At 44.1% G+C, this 19,422-nt stretch overlaps 1 protein-coding gene across 1 annotated transcript; it reads right to left on the minus strand.

Moving 5' to 3' along the window:
- Positions 1-9,599: 9,599 nt before the first annotated feature.
- Positions 9,600-18,609, minus strand: LOC136764773 (tripartite motif-containing protein 16). Its single transcript, XM_066719085.1, has 6 exons — positions 17,963-18,609; positions 16,257-16,352; positions 15,885-16,118; positions 15,483-15,642; positions 15,153-15,212; positions 9,600-10,967 (listed from the first exon to the last, which is right to left on the minus strand). The coding sequence occupies exons 1-6, from the start codon at positions 18,554-18,556 to the stop codon at positions 10,441-10,443; spliced, it is 1,671 nt and encodes a 556-aa protein (XP_066575182.1). The 5' UTR covers positions 18,557-18,609; the 3' UTR covers positions 9,600-10,440.
- Positions 18,610-19,422: the final 813 nt, after the last annotated feature.

Genomic DNA, 19,422 nt, shown 5'->3' on the forward strand with positions numbered 1-19,422 from the left:
CAGTTTGCCTTGCATATTTGGTAGCAGTTTGATGAATTGTGCTATCTTTGTTTTGTAAAAAATTAAGTATAAACAGGGTTTGTCTTAACCCTAGCCATCACAATTTGGCCCTTGTCAAAGTCGCTCAGATCCTTACGCTTGCCCATTTTTCCTGCTTCTAACACATCAACTTGCTGCCTAATATATCCCATCCACTGACAGGTGCCATGATAACGAGATTATCAGTGTTATTCACTTCACCTGTCAGTGGTCATAATGTTATGGCACATTATATGCCACAGAGAGACACAGGAAAGTACAGGTGAGAGGCAGCCATCTTGTTGTTTGACTAGTTTCAGACCAGTCTTAGCATTGGTCATTTTGTTTTAAGTTTGCCTTAATTGAAGTTAGCATTGTCTGTAGTTTGCCTAAATTGAAGTCAATTCTGTTCAGCTGCTGAGTTGGTGAAAGTAACCAGGTTGTAGAAGGGAGATTTTGTGAAGGACTAGCAGGAATTCTGTTTCAGGAGGAGCCTCATCCAGGAAGGTTTCATTTGTGAACGTTGTCAGCAGGTTGAAATCCTAGAGATCAAGGTTCGTGATCTTGAGGCTCAGCTTGTCGATCTGTGCTGTATTAGGGATATAGAAGATTTGGTCAATCAGCCCACAAGAGAGATGGTGTGCACGCCAAAACCTAGGAGAGTTGAGACCTTAGAGCAGGACAGCATAGAGAACTGCTGGGTTACAGTAGATCGTAACTGCAGAAAAGTAAAATACTGTTTTATTGGGTTTAGTATTTTACATTTCAAAATAATAAAAACATTCAAATTGTTTTTTAATACTTATGATTAAAAAAAAATTCTAAAATCACTTAAAATTTTTAAAATCTTAATGTGATTAAAAATGAATCAAAATCCATAAACTCAATTAACATGTGCAATAAATCAAATAAACTTGTGATTAAGGGCAATACTGCCAAATAAAACCATTAAACAATATAGTCAAATACATTGAAATTAACTGAAAATGCATCAGATAAATCATAAAACAAATAAAACCATAAAATAAAAAACAAAAACGAAACAGTCTGATGCATTTATAATTAAGAACCAAACGTCCAATGTATTTGACAAAAGAATAAAAGAAAAAAACAGAACAAAATCAACCAAATACCAAAACAAAACAAGTGCCTTTAAAATCAACTAATTCTTTAAAAACAATTACAATTCATTTTTACTAAAACAAACATTCATTAAAAGGTTAAAAGATCTTGGACTCGGGCTCCAGCAGGGGGAGATGGTCGTCCCTGGAGGTGGGTCCCATCATGGGATCCTGAATTCCCCCAGATCTTGTATTTGCCTGTTCTTGAAGGCTTACTCCTTGCCCCTCTGATGGACCTCCAGATTGACGTAGTCCCTGACTAGTACCATGCCCCTCCTCGCGATGACAATCGGTTCCAGCTCCTGCTTGTTGAATAAACAGATGTTCCATCCCTCCCACAGGACCTGTTTCACTGCGCAGACGACATGCCACCAGCACCTCAGGGTTGTGGTTGTAAGTCCCCTGGCTGGACCAGAAAGGATCTGCTGGGCGGTCGCCTGCGCAGGAAGGGCAAACCTGTGGAGGAACGGAGAAAACAGGAGCCAGACCCTGCAGGCGGATGGGCAATCCCTAAAGATATGAGCCTCCGTTTCCTTCCCCAGGTAACCCTTGTAGGGGCAGATGTCATAAGGGGCTAGGCCCCTTCTGTGCATGAATACTCGGGTGGGGAGACACCGACTCACAGCCATCCAGGAGACATCTTTCTGCGTGTTTGTGAGGCAAACGTGTGTAGCGTTACCCCAGATAAACCGGCAGGTTTCGGGAGGGAAATCTTCTATCCGGCTGGTCTCCTGGGTAGATCTCATCTGACTACAGATGGTCTTGTAATCCCAGGAGGCCAGCACAACTTTATGGAGGCCTACTTCGAGAGCAAATGCTCGGAGTGCCCTGTAGAATGGTGGGGGATCCCACAAGTGTGGCCTGGTGTTATCCATGGCGCAGAGGCCGAATGGTCTCAGGCTGCTGGTGAAATAAAAGCGGTTCATAAAACTCACTTTCTTGCCAGCAGCCTGGATGTTCTTGACCACATAGGCCAGCCCCTGCGCCTTTATAAGCCGCACAACGTCCGGGACCCCCCTGCCTCCGTCCAGGGTACCCTTCACCATCTGCACTCTTTTCAGCCTCTCCATTTTGCTCCCCCAGACAAACCGAAATATAATTCTTGTCACTAGTGTAGCGTTATGTTGGGTGTATTTTGATAAGAGCATTTGGGCTCTGAGCTGAAGCACTGATCTAAAGAAGACCTCTCCCCCCCCCAAAGTTATCAGATTTCCTCAGCTCATCAGCTTGGAACTGGTTTGCATCAAAGTGACAGTTTTGGGGAGGATGGCACCGAGAAGAGGCCAAATAGTTTGGAATTCTGCTATGAGATGTCTGGAGAAAGGGGCCTGTAGGTGATAAAAACTCTTTGAAGTGGACCAGAGCCGAAATCCCGACATAGAGCTACGAACCCGGGCCCACCAGCATTTCCAAAAGATGGCATGGATTGACATCAGTCATAAATCAAGCCCCCCTCCAATAGGACACTGGGGGCTGAAACCGAAATCCAATCTAAAGACCTCAAGAACCAATCACCTATTGATCTGACAGACTATAAGGAACAGCGCACAGTCTCTCTCTCTCTCTTTCTCTCTCTCTTTCTCTCTCTCACCTGAACCAGAAACTCGCTGCCACAGCTCAACCTGTAGCTCTGTTGCCCGAACCGGAACCAGAAACCAACCAAGTCAGCCGGAGCGTCAGTGCTTTGGCCAGTATCTTGTAGTCGGTGCACAGGAGGCTGACCGGCCGCCAGTTCCTCAGATCCTTTGGATCTCCCTTCTTATGAAGAAGAGAGAGGATACTCCTCTTCATAGAAGGGTCCAGTCTACTCTCTCTGTACATCGACCCCAAGACCTGAGCCAGATCTTCCTTAAGCACCTCCCAAAAGATCTTATAGAATTTAGCAGGGATCCCATCGGGACCCTGGGAGAGTTCAGTGGTGGTGATCTCTGGATCCTCCTCCGCCTCCTCGTCCCCCTCGTTGCGGGACTCCAACAGGGACAGAAAGTGATGGATCAGATTTTGATCCACCACCTTCTGATTGTACTCCCTGAAGAAGTCCCGCACCACTGTCTCAACAGCCTCTCTGCCCTTCACCTCCTGCCCCGAGGAGTCGATCATTGAGGACATTGCAGACCGGCTCTCCTTCGTTTTCTTGAAGAAGAAGTGGCTGCACTTCTCATCGTCCTCCATGATGCGGACCCTGGAAAGGACCTTGATCTTTTCTTGCTCCTCCCAATAGAGGGCAGAGAGACTCAGTTTGACCCGGGCCACCTCCTCAGCTAGGTCGAAGCCTCTGAGCTGTAAAAGACTAAGGCGCTGGAGGCGGGCGTTTAGATGGGAATATCTCACCCGCCTCTCGCGAGCTTTCCGTTTCCCCAGCTGAATGAAGTAGCCCTTGGTCCTTTTCTTCACCATCTCCCACCACTCTATGGGAGAATCAAAAAGGTCCCTCAGGGTCCTCCACTCCTCGAGGCATCTGCTAAAGGTCTTAATAACACGAGGGTCATCGAGCAGAGAGGTGTTGAGCTTCCAGACCCTAGGCCCCGACTCCCGTGTGCTCGGGATGAGCACCTCTGTCGTCAGGAGCCTGTGGTCTGAAAAGAAGACCGCCTCCGAAGACATGGCGGTCCTCTCCAGTGGCTTACTCAGGAGGACGAGATCTATCCTGGAGAAGGAGGAGCCAGAAGAACTCACCCAGGTGAACAAGTGGACCAGGTCCCGACTTGCGTCGCAGAGTTCAAAGTCCTCCACGAACGCAGCAAGGTCCCTGCTGGATCTATCATTGCGGGGCTTACTCCGGTCTACATCCCTCAGAGCACAGTTGAAATCACCTGAAATGATAACTGGTAAGGTGCCGATCAGGAGCGGGCGTAGCTGAGGGAGAAAGAGGACTCTCTCTCTCTGGCTGGTGGGGGCATAGACATTGACCAGCCTCAATACAGCCCCCTTGCATTTAAAGTCGAGGCTGGCCAACCTGCCCGCCTCTATCACCCTAAATTTTTGCACCTCTATAAATGGGTTCTTCAGGAGTACGGCAATCCCATCGGCTCGGGACACATTGGACCCCGACCAAAAGGATTCACCTAGGGTCCAAGTGTCCCGGAGATCTTTGTATTCTTTTTGGAATGGGATGCCGCACTCCTGCAAACAGATAATGTCTGCTTTCATACCAGCCAGAGAGTTTAAAACATCGGCCCTCTTTTTCGCCTCAGCAATGCTCCTCACATTTATAGATATAATAATTAAAGCCATAATGGTAGTGAGGGCAATTACCCGCTCCGTAACAATCATGTAAAGAAACCCTCCTCTTCCCCACTCCTCTCTTCTCCCTCACCTAGCTTAGCGCTAGCACCCATCATTTCAATCATTTGCCTCACCGCTTGATCCTCTAGGAAGACTATGGGGGGGGCTCGACTCCCGCCACCCGGTAAGGCTGGCGAAACTCCACTGGGCTCAGGGCCCGTGGTGCTGGAGGTTCTCACTGGTTCCTTTGTGGCCGAGGCCCGACGAGCAGATGGCAGGGCAGAGGCTTTGTGTACAACTGGGGAGAGAACTGTGTAGACTCCGCTAGTTGTTCTTTTAACTAATGGTGGGGGAGGGGGTGGTCTCTCCCTTCCCGGCTGTCTGCCGCCGCAGGCCTCCTCCCCCAGCGCCAGTGACCTTGCCATTACGTCCCTGAGGTCTTTATGGGAAAGGACACTGGCGCCGATTCTCCTCTCTTGAGGACCTGCGGCTCTCCCACTACTGCCAGGAGGGCATACCTGACCCCTCCCCTGGGAGAGTCTCAGTTGTGGGGCAGGAGGAATGTTATTTCTAGGGGGCCTCTCATCCACCAGGCTGCCCACTCGGGGCAGAGGAGAAGGCCCACTGCTCTCCTCTCCGGAGTCAGAGTGGGGCGTGTAGAAATTAGAGGGAGAGGTCTCTGCAGCGGGGGAGGAGCTGGCAGGGGGGGGAGAATCTGCAGAGTGGATCCTTTTATTCATCATACCCCCCCCTACCCATGCTCCTCTTTTCTGCTCTCCTCCTCTTCCCCGCTACCACTGTCCACTCCCCCTCTGCCTCCACTTCTGACCCAGAGTCAGAGAGGGAGCCTATGAGACTCCTGAGGACTGTTTCCTCTCTACCCCCATCTTGGGGTATCACCTTTGGAGGAGCCTCCACTTGATTCTCTCTCTCTCCACCACCCCCGAGGGCCCGCGCCCTATTTGCATAGGAGGAGGGACAATTCCTGAAGAGATGCCCTCCCCCACCGCACAGGTTGCAGGCCCTCTCCTGCTTGCAGGCCCTGGTCAGATGTTCTCCGCCGCAGACCTTGCACTTAACAACAGTGCTGGCTGCGGCTAAATGACCCAGGGCCCCGCAATTCCTGCATAATTTGGGCATGCCATGGTAGAAGACAAGCCCCCTATTTGCTCCTAATACCACGGTGCTCGGCAGATGGCGTACTCCGCCGATGGCGGCCACTTCCACCTGCAGGAGCACCTGCCACCGCCGAGCACCGGTCCAGACCCCGTCCTCATCATTAACTCTCCTGCTTTCAGACAGGATCTCGCAGTGTCTCCTCAGCCATACCTCTACATCATACTCTGCCACTGCTTCATTATAGAACTGGATAGTTAGTATTTTAATCTCTCTATCAGTCAGGGCATCGACCACAAAGTCACTCAGGGGCATACTATCTTTTTTTTCTCTATATAGATTCCAAAAACTCTCCAGCACTTGAGGGTTCTTAAAACTCACCTCAAACACGTCCCTAGGTCCAGGCAGTTTAACCACGCTGTTCAGCTCAGAAGGGGCAAAGCCCAGGCCCCTCTGCAGCACGGACCTGCTGAACTCCAGCCGGGTGAGGGCCGCGGTCTCGGCTCCAGCCTCACGGCTGAAGCGCACCGCATTATGGCGCCTCACACCGGCGGTTCGCTAGGCCATGCTGCGCTTTCCTACCTGGGAGAAGGGTCCAGAGGCTCTCAATCCGGAGGTCGGGGCAAGTCCACCTGGCTGGGGAGCAGCTTCCACCTCCGGGGCTCTTGCAGGGAGCGGGCCTTGTGGGGAGAAGTCCGGGCCCTGGCTGCAGGAGGCCTCCCTCAGGGACGTTGCCGATCGGCCTGGTCCAGGCCTCTCCTGGATCCTGGCTGGTGACGTCAGCAGGGAGCAGTCCTGGTCAGGCCGGGCTCCGGGTAGATGGTCGGCCGGGCTTCTGGGTGGGACCCACTCCGTGAGGAGTCCGCCGACTCCTCTGGCTAGGTCCCCTGTCGCTCCCGGTCCGTCCCAATCTCCACTCGCCTCGGCCTCCGGACTGCTCCAAGGACCCAGGACTCTGCAGCTCTGTCAACCGGCACCTCCCCGTCTCGTCTGGTCTGGCCTGATGGATCAGCTCCCTGCAAGGAAAAGAAAGAGACTGTCAAATACAGTTCGATGCCCCCTGCTGGACAAAGGTTTCTCTCACTATTGGAGGATATAGAAGACAAGAAGGAGGGAAAGGCCAGGGTTTCCAGAGGGCGGCCACAAGGCAAAGTCGGGAGGCCTGGGTGGTGGCTCCAGGAGGGGAGCGGGGTCCGGTGGCCTGGGAGGTGGCCACAAGTCAGGGTCAATCACAGGATGCAGAGCCTCGGAAGCCTCAACCACAGGAGGCAGAGCCTCGGAAGCTGCCGCGGTCGTGGAAGGCCGGAGCAGCAGGAACCGGGGAAGGCTCCATCATTCGCGAGGTTGGCGCAGGTACTGGTTCGCAGATCGTGAGAGGTATAAATACTGCCATATAAACACAGTGTCTGCCTTGGTGTCACTAAACAGATTACATCCCTGTGGCTAGACAGTAAGCTCCATAATGAAGACTGGTACCTGGGCTCAAAGGTCAATGACATAGACCAGGGACTGATGGCCATTAAGACACCTTCGGAAGTCACAAGGGCTCTAAGATCAGTGAAAGACAGATAATTCTGGAAAGCATCTGAATGGAGGTATTTTTTGTTGTTTTATGCTTTGCCTGTTTTGAGTGGTGTTTTGAAAAATAAGTACTGGAGTCATCTTTTTTTATTTGTTTTTTCAATGCACACTCTTCTTCAGGATGCCATCAAAGCAAGCCATGTGGATATGGCAGAACAAGCTCTTTGAAAGTGTGTGCGTAACTTTGAGAAACTTTATGGTGCTATTAATGTTTCTTTCAATGTGCATTTATTAATGCACTTAGCAGCAAGTGTGCACAACTGGGGACCACTGTGGGCAACATCCACATTTCCATTCAAATGGTTTAATGGAACTTTGCTTAAGTTTTTCAATGGAACAACGCATGTGCCAGATGAAGTAGTGAAGACATTCGTTAGGTGGAGGGCTCTCTCAACAAAAGCAGGGACTACAATGGCAAATGCCAATGACAACATACAGAAATTATTTGACAAACTCCGAAGTACATCTGGCTTAACAAAGAAGTCAAAGAAGTTTCAAGATAATGTCAGAGGTTTTGGTTGCTGTGGCAGGGAGGGGGTTAATTGTCCCTCCCTGCATGCTCATGGACTGCAGGTGGTGGGGGTGATTGATCGATTAAGGTCAATCAACCCCAGCCACCTACTATATAAGGAGGCCTCAGCCTCCCATTAGGGGGAGTTGGAGAGTTGGGTGTGGGAGGAAACCTGCCCTGTGGTGTGTGCTATTTTGTTTGGACTTGTGGTTTTGTTTAGTGTTCTTTTTACGCAGTGAAGTCGTTTGACTAGCCTGTGGGTATTTTGGTGTCTTTTTGTTTATTTGTTTTGTGGACCATTTTTGTTGGCCCTCGTGCCTGTTTATTTTGTTTATTTAATAAGTCTTGTATTGTTTACCCATAGTCTGTCACCAAGCCTCCATTACTGGTCACCCTGCCACAGTTGCCCATACAAAGGTACCACATATGTGCTGCAGAGGATGGCTATTGAAGATTTTACAGGTGACACCGTTAATTTGGGTTTATTTTATGACAGTTTCATTTGTAGCAGTGTTTATCATTCCTGTAATAACATAACTCTTAAAAAGATAAATAATTCTGTTGTACAGTTAAGTGATGGAACATTCTGTGAAATTATGACCCTGGTGGCTTTCACGTGTGAGGATGGGGCATCTTCTGCATCCACCACAAACAGATTCTGTGTTTTAGTAAAAGAGCTTGCCAAGAGTGGAGGAAAGCTTTATAGAGATGTTCAGCTAAATATATCCTCAAACGTATTTTATTCAAATGTAAATGTGTTATGGTTAGGTCTAAGGACAAACTGTATGTCATTCCACTTCCAAACAATATTGAGTCTAAAAAATTATTCCTGGGGAACTACTTCTGCAGCTTTACAGATATCGGTGCCAATTGTTTTAATAACGATATGTTACAATTTTTGAACACTGATTATGATTCTAATGTGTTAATGCAGTGTGAATGAACTTCAATTTTTGGCCATGCAATATAGCCAGTGTTTACTTGGCTGTAGTGGTTAAACTGCCACTTGTGACATCACAATCCGTTAGCTGCCACTTTCTGTACATTAGAACACATTTTCTTGTGTGTTCCTATGGTGTGCTGTTGGTGTAAAATAAAAATGTAATGGATTTTTGTTTATGGTTTATCATTGTACCTCTCTGTAACATTGTATAAACTTATTAAAATATTTAAATCTCAATTACAAGTGCCGTTTGTATACTGCATACACTTTATTTAAAAATGTTTTAAATGGGCTTTCAGTGCATTTATCATATGCTTTAATATTTTCTGAAAGCAATGTACGTCCAAGTAATGAAGTGAATTCCAATCAGGAAGAAGTAAACTTAAATACTCTAAAATATAACTTAAAATATACTACAACTTCAGTATATTTAATAATATATTTTGAAAGTATACTTTCAATGCATTGTTACAATGATCATTTTCAGCACACAGTTAAAAATATACCTAAAATATATATTTTAAGTAAAGTGCAAAAAAATACACTTTTAAAGAATAAACAGAATTTTCACTTCAACTATATTTTTCTAAAATAAATTTATTTATTTACAATTATTTTAAAGTGTGTTAAAAGTTGTATTGTGAAAATAGGTAAAAGCATGATGCTAATATACTTTTAATATATTTAAAGATGGAACAAATTTTTGTTGGTATATTTGCAATGTACTATTGAAAGAAAGGGGAATATATTTCAAATACAATAAAGTATACTTTTTTTTTTCACTAGGGCGGCCTGTAACTGCGTACCTACACTAGACCCGCAGCGTCTCCACTCAGTGTCGTGAGTCCAGCTGTCCTAGGAAGAGACTGAGACACGAAGGACAAAACCAGTCTGGGACACTCGGCACTCTGGGATTTAGTGTTTTAAACTGGAGCCTGAAATACCGCTAACATTACAGTGCAATAAACTTTGGGCTGAAATGTTTTTTACGATATCTAACACAGTCTTAAAGTATAAGTTATACAAGATATTCAAAAGTAGAAACCGGGACACATTGAAACAATATATAAAACAAATGACATCATTTTAATTTAATCTAGTTTATTTTGTTTACCAGCGCATCGTAAATAACCGTGTTGCTTCTCCCTGTATCATGATCCGATTAACATTGACAATATAGCTTAATTTAAGTATCCAAGATATTCTCCCTTATTAATTATCTGTGGGAGAATGAACTGCGTTGTATTATTAAATACAGTGCGCTGGGTTTAAATCTGTCCTGTAGCCACTACATGTCTGTATATCATGAAATATACAGCATGACAGTCACAGCCAGTTTCTTAAGCAAAACTCATACATGTGTATAAACACGGCTACAACACTGGCACCCATACCTTTCTGAACAGTTTCCACAAACTCAGTGTCAGCGTGTTTCCTCTGTACCTGCAGCTTCATCAATGTGCAAAATCACACCAATAACATCGCGGGGCATCAGCTTTTATTGGGAATGAGATTCCTATAAAAACACCTCTGACACCGTAATGAATGGATCAGCTGTATTAATCGCTAAGTTTTGTGAGGTTGTAGGGTTTGTATTTCTGCAGTCGGTAAAGCGTCTATATTTGGATTACCATTAACATATAGTTATAGAGATTACAGGGAATACAAATGTAATGAGGGATTACAAATATAATGAAAATATACGATTCTGCGTGCGATTGATCACATAAAAATGAGCCCCTGTTTTAAACATTTTAATAGTTTTAAGATAGTGAAAACAGGGGAAGCTAAAAACCGTGACATTTAAATAATTTAGAGAGAATTTACAAGACATGGCACATTTAATTTAATAAACTCCAGTCAGAACTGATCACTGGTCACTGAGGAGTGGGGGCACAGACAGAGCTCAATACACACAGAGGAGGCTATTCCAGCTGGCACAGGGTCACACTGGTACCATTACCCCACAGCCAAAACCCAGGATAGAGCTGGTCAGTGAAGGTGGTCTGGACTCTGTGCAGGAGGGTCATGGGGTCAGAGACGCTGTAGAACGACACAGTTCCGGCTCCATGGTCCACAAACACTCCTATTCTGTGGGCAGCGCCAGTGGATATAACAGTCTCCTCTTTATTGTGCCAGACAGAGCAACTGGACCCAGAGCACTGCAAACTCCAGGACTTGTCATTGTGTCCAAGGAAACAGTCATCACCCAGTCCTTTCCTGCTGATTCCTCTATATGTGACTCCTATAGCAGCCCCTCTCCCACTCCACCCAGCCTCCCAGTAACAGCGAGTCCCAGACAGACCCTCTCTGCACAGCACTTGACACAGGCGGTCAAATCTCTCTGGGTGATCAGGATAGGACTGGGTGTCTCCACTCACTGTCACAGTCCTGCCCTGCTGTATCAGCCGTCTGTTCATTGTGTTGTGATCCAGTGTGACGTCACAGGTATCTGATTGGACAGGAGAGACAAGACAGGCAGGTAAAAAGACCAATCACTACACTGTAAAAATTGTCTGTGAAATTAACTGTGAAATGCTGTAAAATCATATCAAAATGTTGTAAATGGAAAAACAATTAAATTGTGTTAAATTGACAGTAATATTTTGAAAATACTAAAAATACTGTTGTAAAATACTGAACCAAACAAAACTGTTAATTTTACAATAAGAATATGTTAAAAGAATCATATTTATTTGTAGAATTTACAGATTACTGTAATTTAAACAGAAAATATTTGTAATACAGAAAGCAATACCATACAGTTCAAATTACAACGTGACAGTGTTAAGATATAATTGTTTTAATTGTAAATCAATTGTAAATGATAAAATAAAGTTTCAGGGATTTTAATTACAGAATAATGTCATTTAGTACTATTTATAATGTCTGTGAAATCATCATTTACTGCTCATATGTCCAGGAAACACAGAGCATGTTCGGTTGATAAGTGACATTTACAGGGAAACCATTTCTCAGTCTTATACTGTCATTGCATGTGAAGATGCTTCCCAGAGCTCAAATGATGCAACAGCAAATGAACGCATTGAATTGCCACAGAATTGCAATGAGCCCTTTCTTATGAATGTATGTTTATTGTACCTAAAATTGCAAGGGCAGCTCCTTCTTCCAGCTTCAACAACACAGACGATCGTTGAAGAGATGCCAAATGTGCATGAGTTAGGAGAGGATTACATTTGAAGTAACTACAGTCACTTTTAAAAAATGACATGTGTCTAACAGATGATGTTGTCAGTAAAGTCTGTGATTGTGTACAGAATTCAGATCTGTTCTCTTTCTGTCATCAGGGACCACTGAGAACAACATATTCAAGAGCTCAGACATTCAAACAAATGTTGCATTACATAGAGCCTAAGAAAGTAACATTAGGAAATGATGAAAATATGACACAAAGGTTTGCATACTACATACCTGTGATAGAAACATTAAGTATCTTATTAGAATCAGAATTATGGAAGAATTCAGTGTCACAACCAGATGATTTTAGTGACATAAGTGATGGCAAAAACTTTAAGTCCAACCAGTTCTTCATTGAAAATCCAGAATGCCTGAAACTAATTCTCTACCAGGAAGCTTTTGAAATTAGCAGAGCAGAGGGGATTGACAAGAAAATGCACAAAGTTGTTGCAGTCTGTCTTTCTATGGCTAATTTACCTGCTCATGTGCGGTCCAATACTGATCACATGTCCCTTGTCTTATTGTGTGGAGAGAATGACCTAAAACAATTTGGAAGTGCTAAGGTTTTCTCAGAGATGTTAGTAGATTTAAAAGATCTGGAGGAAAACGGAATAACTGTAGGTGGTGAAACGGTCAAAGGAGCTCTGTATTGTATTGCTGGTGAATATTTGGGTTCACACAGCATTGGTGGGTTTACTGAACATTTCAGTCATTCTCAGTACTTCTGCAGGTACTGTGAAATCACGCGAAGTGAGTTTCAAAATTATGACCCAAATGTTTGTGGTCCACAGCGCACCCCTGAAAGTTACGATTCTGCTGTTCGTGATCTACAAACTAAAGACAGTAGTCAAGTCAAGTCAAGTCAACAAAGGCATAAAGGTCAGCTCTGTTTTCAATACTCTGAAATCTTTTCATGTTTGCCAGCCTGGTCTCCCACCTTGTTTAGGCCATGACATATTTGAGGGTGTCTTATCTGATGATGTTGCAGTATTTGCAAGTATTTCATTAAGAAGAAGCAATGGCTTACATATTCAATTTTGAGCCATCGCATCAAGCAGTTCAAACACAAAGGAACTGACGCTCTCACAAACCCATGTGCTGTCAATTCTGAGGTGCCCAGGCTTTCAGGGCAAGCCATTCAGAATTGCAATTTCTTAAGGTTGCTTCCTGTATTAATTGGTGACAAAGTGCAAAATCCAGACGATGACGTGTGGCAGTTAACTCTCCATCTTAAAGATATTGTTGATTTGATTTGTGCGCAAAAGATTTTATCAGCACAGGAAGCCTTTCTTGACATTCTAATCCAAGAATATTTGGAATCAAGAAAGTCTTTATTTACTGAGAGTCCACTAAAACAAAACATCATTTCTTGCGGCACTATCCAGCACCAATTTTTAAATTTGTTCCCTTGATTAGATTATGGACGACCCGTTTGGAAAGTAAACACAGCTACTTCAAGAGATGTGCCAGGCATTTGAAAATCTTTAAAAACATCTGCCTAACTTTATCTGAAAGACATCAGATGTTTCAGGCATATCTTTCAGCTGGGCCAGGATGCAGTCAGCTTCTGCAAGTTATTTTACATTACATTATTTGTCATTTAGCAGACACTCTTATCCAGGGCAACTAATATTTGTACCCATTATACAGCTAGGCATTTAAGTGAAGTATCTTGCTCTACTCTACCCAGGATTTCAACCCACAACCTTCTAGTTATGAGCCCAGAACCCTAACCACTACACCACAGTACTGCTGCATTTTAGTTCAAAATGATCCTGTTGTGTGTTTTGTGATGGAAATACATAAAGCTGACTATCATTCTGAATAACCATCTGTACTCTGTGACAAAACAGAGCACCAGGTTGCAATGTCTTAACATTAAGGACTTGGTAGATTTTTATCCATTACCATCGTACATTGTTAACGGGCATCAAGTAATTCCACTGAAACAGTGTGTTGTCGAAATGAAGAGGTCTTGGCCACAGTGGTGGAGAAAGCATACTACTAATGCTCATGTATGCTTAGTAAAAATGATAACATACAATTTGAAAAATATGAAAGTAACAGCAGTTTTTAACAGAAATTAAAAAAGTTTAAATCCCCACACACATTATATACTCAAAAGAAGAGGCTCCTCTTCTTCTTCTTCCTCTGTACAGTGTTACTTCACTAAATCTCTAATTACTACTTACTTGATTCCAGAAATGACTGACTTGGAGAGAACATTTATACGCACCGCCATCACTGAGGTCTTGCCTGACCTTCCAGAGGTGACAAAAGATATTTTATTTATTGATTCCTCACAGTGTTTTTTTTGTGCTACACTCCCAGCTTGAAGGTTTGTTTCAGCTCCTATGCTTAGTTCTTCCAGATTATGAAGCAAGTACATTTTTCAGACTAAATTGTTACAGACGAGTTTGTATACAACTGTTCGATTTTTATTGCTCTTATATTTTCTGATTTGCATTCCTGTACCTCAATTTGAAGAGCTTATTTGTAGATATTGGTACATTTGTTCTATTGCTTCTAATAAGGAAATGCAGTAATCCTTAAAGGGTGTTAAAAATTCTTACTTTTATTGATAAAAAACTCTTAATTGTTCTTAACCGTTCTAAAAGAAAAGTCTTCCTCTTTCTTGCACTTTTTCTCCTATTTTTCTTAACTCTTTCTCTCATGTTTCCTCCCATCTCTTTCCCTCCATCTTTCCTCTTTTAGTTCCAATAATATGATCAATTATCTGTCATATGCTCTCTATTGCATTGTTTGTGAATAAAGTACATATTACAAATTTGTATGTTGAGAAATGACTGATGTTTTTGTTCACTGCTTTGAGGTTAATAAATAAATAATTCAAAAGGCAATTTATTAGATTTTGAAGTCTTTCAGTACAGTATCTCTTAAGGCACATCTAGCTTTGCTTTTCAGTATTTAGATGCCTAATCTGTGTACACTGGGTTATATTTTCACAGCTGCCAGTATTGTTTTGTAAAAACTACGGATTTTCTTTTACAGTGTAGAGATCCCCACTAGAGTCCCTCCGCCCACAGCACAGAAAAACGCTCACACTGGAGCCTCTGTCTGTCTCTGACCGTCTGTCTGTCACTATATCTGTCTGCCTGACTCTGCGTGTCTCTGTGCTTGTCAGTGTGTCTGTCCATCTGTCTCTGTGCAAGTGTCAGTGTGTGTGTCTGTATCCATGGCATCTGTCTCAGTTCCTGTGTGTGTGTGTGTGTGTGTGTGTGTGTGTTAGCACTGTTGGGTGTATATTACCCTTGTGTTGCCATGTTTCGGTGTGTCTGTGGGATTGATTGTGTGTCAGTGTGTGTATTGTAGTGCAGGTGTGTCAGTGTGAGTGTGCGTCTCTGTTCTGTGCTGTCAGCTCATCTCTAAAGGAGTCGAGCATCTTTCAGTGGAGAGTTGCAGTGTGAAACAGACTCACATTGTAAAAACTCTGCTCGGGTCCTGGGCTCTGGATCCTGCAGACTGGAGTCCCTCTTCACTGGGGAGACAGACAGAGACACACAGAGAGAGAAGGACAACTGAGCCTTGTGGATGAATCCAGGACACAAACAGCTTCCCTTTCCTCATGAGAGAGACTGAGTGTCTCTGATCACTGTGTGCAGCTGACATCAGAAATCTCTCACACAAGAGCTGCTCTCATAAACCTCCAGCCTCTCTGTCAGCGAGGGGTCAGGTCCCTCCAGAGCTGGACATGTCAGTGAGATCAGCTGCTCCCTGGACACCTGTGACAATGTGTTTCTCCACCAACCTGTCTGTGAGATCTTGACCAGTTCCCCCTGGCAGACGTCCTCCAGTCGCTCCTTCAGTTCAGTGACAGCTTTCCCCACAGCCTCAAGAGAGAAGAGTGGACTGACAGTGATGTTGGGCGAGTCTGCAGCTCCAGGAGGGGCACAGAGAGACTGGCATTTCTACAGCAGAGAGAGAGAGAGAGAAAGAGACTTGACTTTTAAATGTACTTTATTGCAATGGAGTGCACTTAACTGAGGTAGAGACTGGTAATTCTAAACGTGTGTGTGAGAGAGAGAGAGGTCGGCAGAGTGAAAATTGTACAGCAGATTCCAGGGGAGAAACCAGGAGCAGCTCCATTGGAGAGCTCTGTGTGAAAGATGCCCCTTCTGTCCTGCATATTGCCCAAGAGCAGCGACGTTACCTGGAGGAAGTGGACGTGATCCTCTGTGAGGGAGAGCTGCTTCAGATCAGCGTCTCTCGTCCTCAGCTCAGCAATCTCCTGCTCCAGTCTCTCTATGAGCCCCTCAGCCTGACTCACTGCAGCCGTCTCCTGAGCTCTGATCATCTGTGTGACCTCACAGCGCCTTCTATCAATGGAGCGGATCAGCTCAGTGAAGATCCTCTCACTGTCCTGCACTGCTGTCTGTGCAGAGCTCTGAGTGAGAGACACACAGGGGTTATTACAGAGGGACAGCACTGACACTGGACTGCACCTCAGTATATATACTCCAGAGGATTGCAGTGGGGGTGTCGGTGTGTGTTAATGTCAGCTCCTCCTCTGGTCAGTTCCCACCTTGAGTGACTCCACAGCCTGTCTCAGTGTCTTCAGCTCCTTCTCTCTCTGCTCGACTCTCTGCTGGTATTGTCCTCGTGTTTTCCCCAGCTGCTTCTGTGGACAGAGACACAGCATCATTCCTAAAGAGGCTTTTCCCAACCTTAATGAACAAATCTATACTATACAATGCAATGGTATAGCACTGAGTTAGCAATATATATAAATGCAGCATATTAAGGGTTAAAGAATCCAATGCCATATTTAGTTATTTATATATGGGAGTAAATTAGTTACAAAATACAATATCATATTACAAATCTGGAAATAACATACATAAACAAATAAATCAATAAATACATTAAGTAAGTTAATCACTAAATAGATTTAATCCTGTATGAAGAAATCATTGGAAACATACTGATGAGTAAAAAGTGAACTTTCCTAAGAGACAGATGGGACTCTGCATTAAACATGACTGGGAGTAGCACTCGCTTGCAGGCAGGTTGGGGACCAGGGCCCCGTTCCTTGTAGCTGGCTAACCATGTTAGCAATCTAACTTAGGATAAATTGACAGAAGTCAGGCTTTTTCCATCCTCGAAGCAAACAAAGTCCAGCTGAGTAAGTTACTGTAGCAACACATTCTTAAACGTAAACCTGCTGCAGCACAAATATAATTTGCATCATTCTTGTTTTCCTATTTGAGCGCCATAGTTTCAGTCGGCAAGCTATAATGTACCTAATAAATCTACTTTAACAAACCATGCGGCTCCTCTGTGCTTTGATAGTAACACAGACTATATGCACAGGGCTGTGCTTTATTGCTAGTTGCACGTTCCTATACTCAGTTCAAAATATTGGCAACCCTGCTGCTACAAGGTTATATGCAATTTAGTGAATAGGTAATCCTATTGTTATTGTACTACAGGCTACATTATTATGCTGAGAACCACAAAGTCATTTGTGCTGTACAGTCAGATCCACATCCAGGCACCTCAGGGCCAAATGAGGCAGATTTTGTGAACAGGAAATCATTTCACAGCATTAATGTACAGGTGCTTATGACATTAATGACAATATTAATGACAATTAGGCCTATACAATGCCTGTGCTAGTTAGTAGGGTATCAGATTTTGGATAATACTGTACATCATCCATGACTTGACCTCAGTTATTCTCATATGATCTGTGAATCCACCTGCCTCATTTCAGATATTGAAGCCAAGTGGCCAGGCTCTGTCCTGACTTCATTCAGAGACTCTACATTGTGTCAGAGATTTGAGAACAGTGTAAGAAATAATCTAATTTGTCAGAAATCGTTGCTTACATATTTGTTTTATTAGGTGATCTAATAGTGCTCACCTCATAGATCAATATGATGGGATAATCCTGTTAATTTGGCTAAAAAGGTGAATAAACCATTTATATCAGACAGATTAATTAGTACAACTTAATACTAAAGTATTATATATTTTAAAAAGAACAATGGCAACATATGACAAAACAATTGAGATGTAACAATTCTGATCCAACAAACTCTCAGTTCATTTTACATTCCATAACTAAAAGCGTATATTTATATTAGAATTATATTTATATTTGTAGAAAGGAAATGTGAGTGGATCTGCTTTGCAGCCTGTAAACATCATAAGCACAGCACAGCGCTGTTCTACTATCCCTCCATACCCTGAGTCAGAGAGTTCCCAGTACAGAGTCACAGTCCTCACCTGTTTCTCAGCCCTTTCTGCTGCAGCTGAGACTGTATCGTGGCCTTTATGAGCATCCATTACACACAGCAAACAGATACACGTCTGATCAGTGCGGCAATAGACCTCCAGCAGTTTCTGATGATTAGGACAGAGAACATCATCCAGACGCCCGGTGGCATCAACCAGCTTGTGCTTCTGAAAGGCAGGAGACTTGAAGTGAGGCTGGAGGTGAGACTGACAGTAAGAGGCCAGACACACCAGACAGGATTTCACAGCTCTCGTCTTTTCTTCAGTGCAGACATCACACAACACATCTCCAGGTCCAGCAGGACTGTGAACAGGAGGAGGAGGAGGAGGGGTATTTAGCCCTGACTTCTTCAGTCTGTCCACCACTTCAGCCAGCATGATATTTCTGCAGAGAACAGGCCTCGGGGTGAAGGTGTTTCTGCACTGAGGGCAGTTGTAGATACCGATGTTATCATCCTGGTCCCAGCAGCTCTTAATACAGCCCAGACAGTAACTGTGTCCACAGGGAATAGTCACTGGATCCTTCAGTGTGTCCAGACACACTGAGCAGCTGATCTGATCCAGGAAAACTCCAGCTTCTGCCATTTCATTGAGAGACTGAGAGGCAGAGAGACACAGTTCCAGTCAGGCTGTTTCAGCAGAAATGAAACTTATCTGTGTGTGGAGGGACTTCCTGGATCTGCCCAGAGCTGCAGGAGGTGTGGTTTGGAGCTGAGGCCAGGCTGAGGAGAGCTGTGCTGCTGCTGTTATAATTGCTGTGCTGTTTTCAGCTCGGCTCCAGCTGGTAACACACCTGCTGTCTGAAGCCACTGCTGCCCCAGCAAACCCAACAGCATTGTGGCAACAGTGTAATGAAGTTACCACACAACAATACGCCATTGTGGAAAGATTGTAGAGGTAGTGAATCTTAGAAAGAGGTCGTATCCGATAGCAGTACAGTCTTTTATTAAGACATTGCAGCTAACCACACAGTAAATGATGAGCATGTTGACATCTTTGAAGATCTTTTGGAGACTCCACAATGTACTGTGAAACTGAAAATTGTGAAGCTGAGGGAAATTATAATGGGGTTAGTCAAGAGGTCAGAGATGGTCAACATATTAACAATGAGGATGTTGAGGTTCGAGGGGCGGGGGAACGATAGACCAAATGCTAATGGGGGGGTGATGTCTGAGAGAATGTCGATAGTCATAATGTTGATGATAATAATGACAGAGGTGCAGAAATCATAGAATTTAAAAGTTATACACAATTATTCAACAGTGACAACTATGCAAAGATATTTATTACTAAATGTTGTAAATGTGAGACCTTTAACATTGAATACAATAACGAAAGACACTTGCAGTCTTTGTTAGTACAAACAGAGATGTTTTATTATAGATCTATCACGGGAGCAGGGACTATCAGATGACTGGGGCTGAAGCAGCTCTACTCTTATAAGTGCACCG

This window comes from Amia ocellicauda, chromosome 12 (genome assembly GCF_036373705.1).
Source record: "Amia ocellicauda isolate fAmiCal2 chromosome 12, fAmiCal2.hap1, whole genome shotgun sequence".
In the NCBI taxonomy this organism is placed as follows: Eukaryota; Metazoa; Chordata; class Actinopteri; order Amiiformes; family Amiidae; genus Amia; species Amia ocellicauda.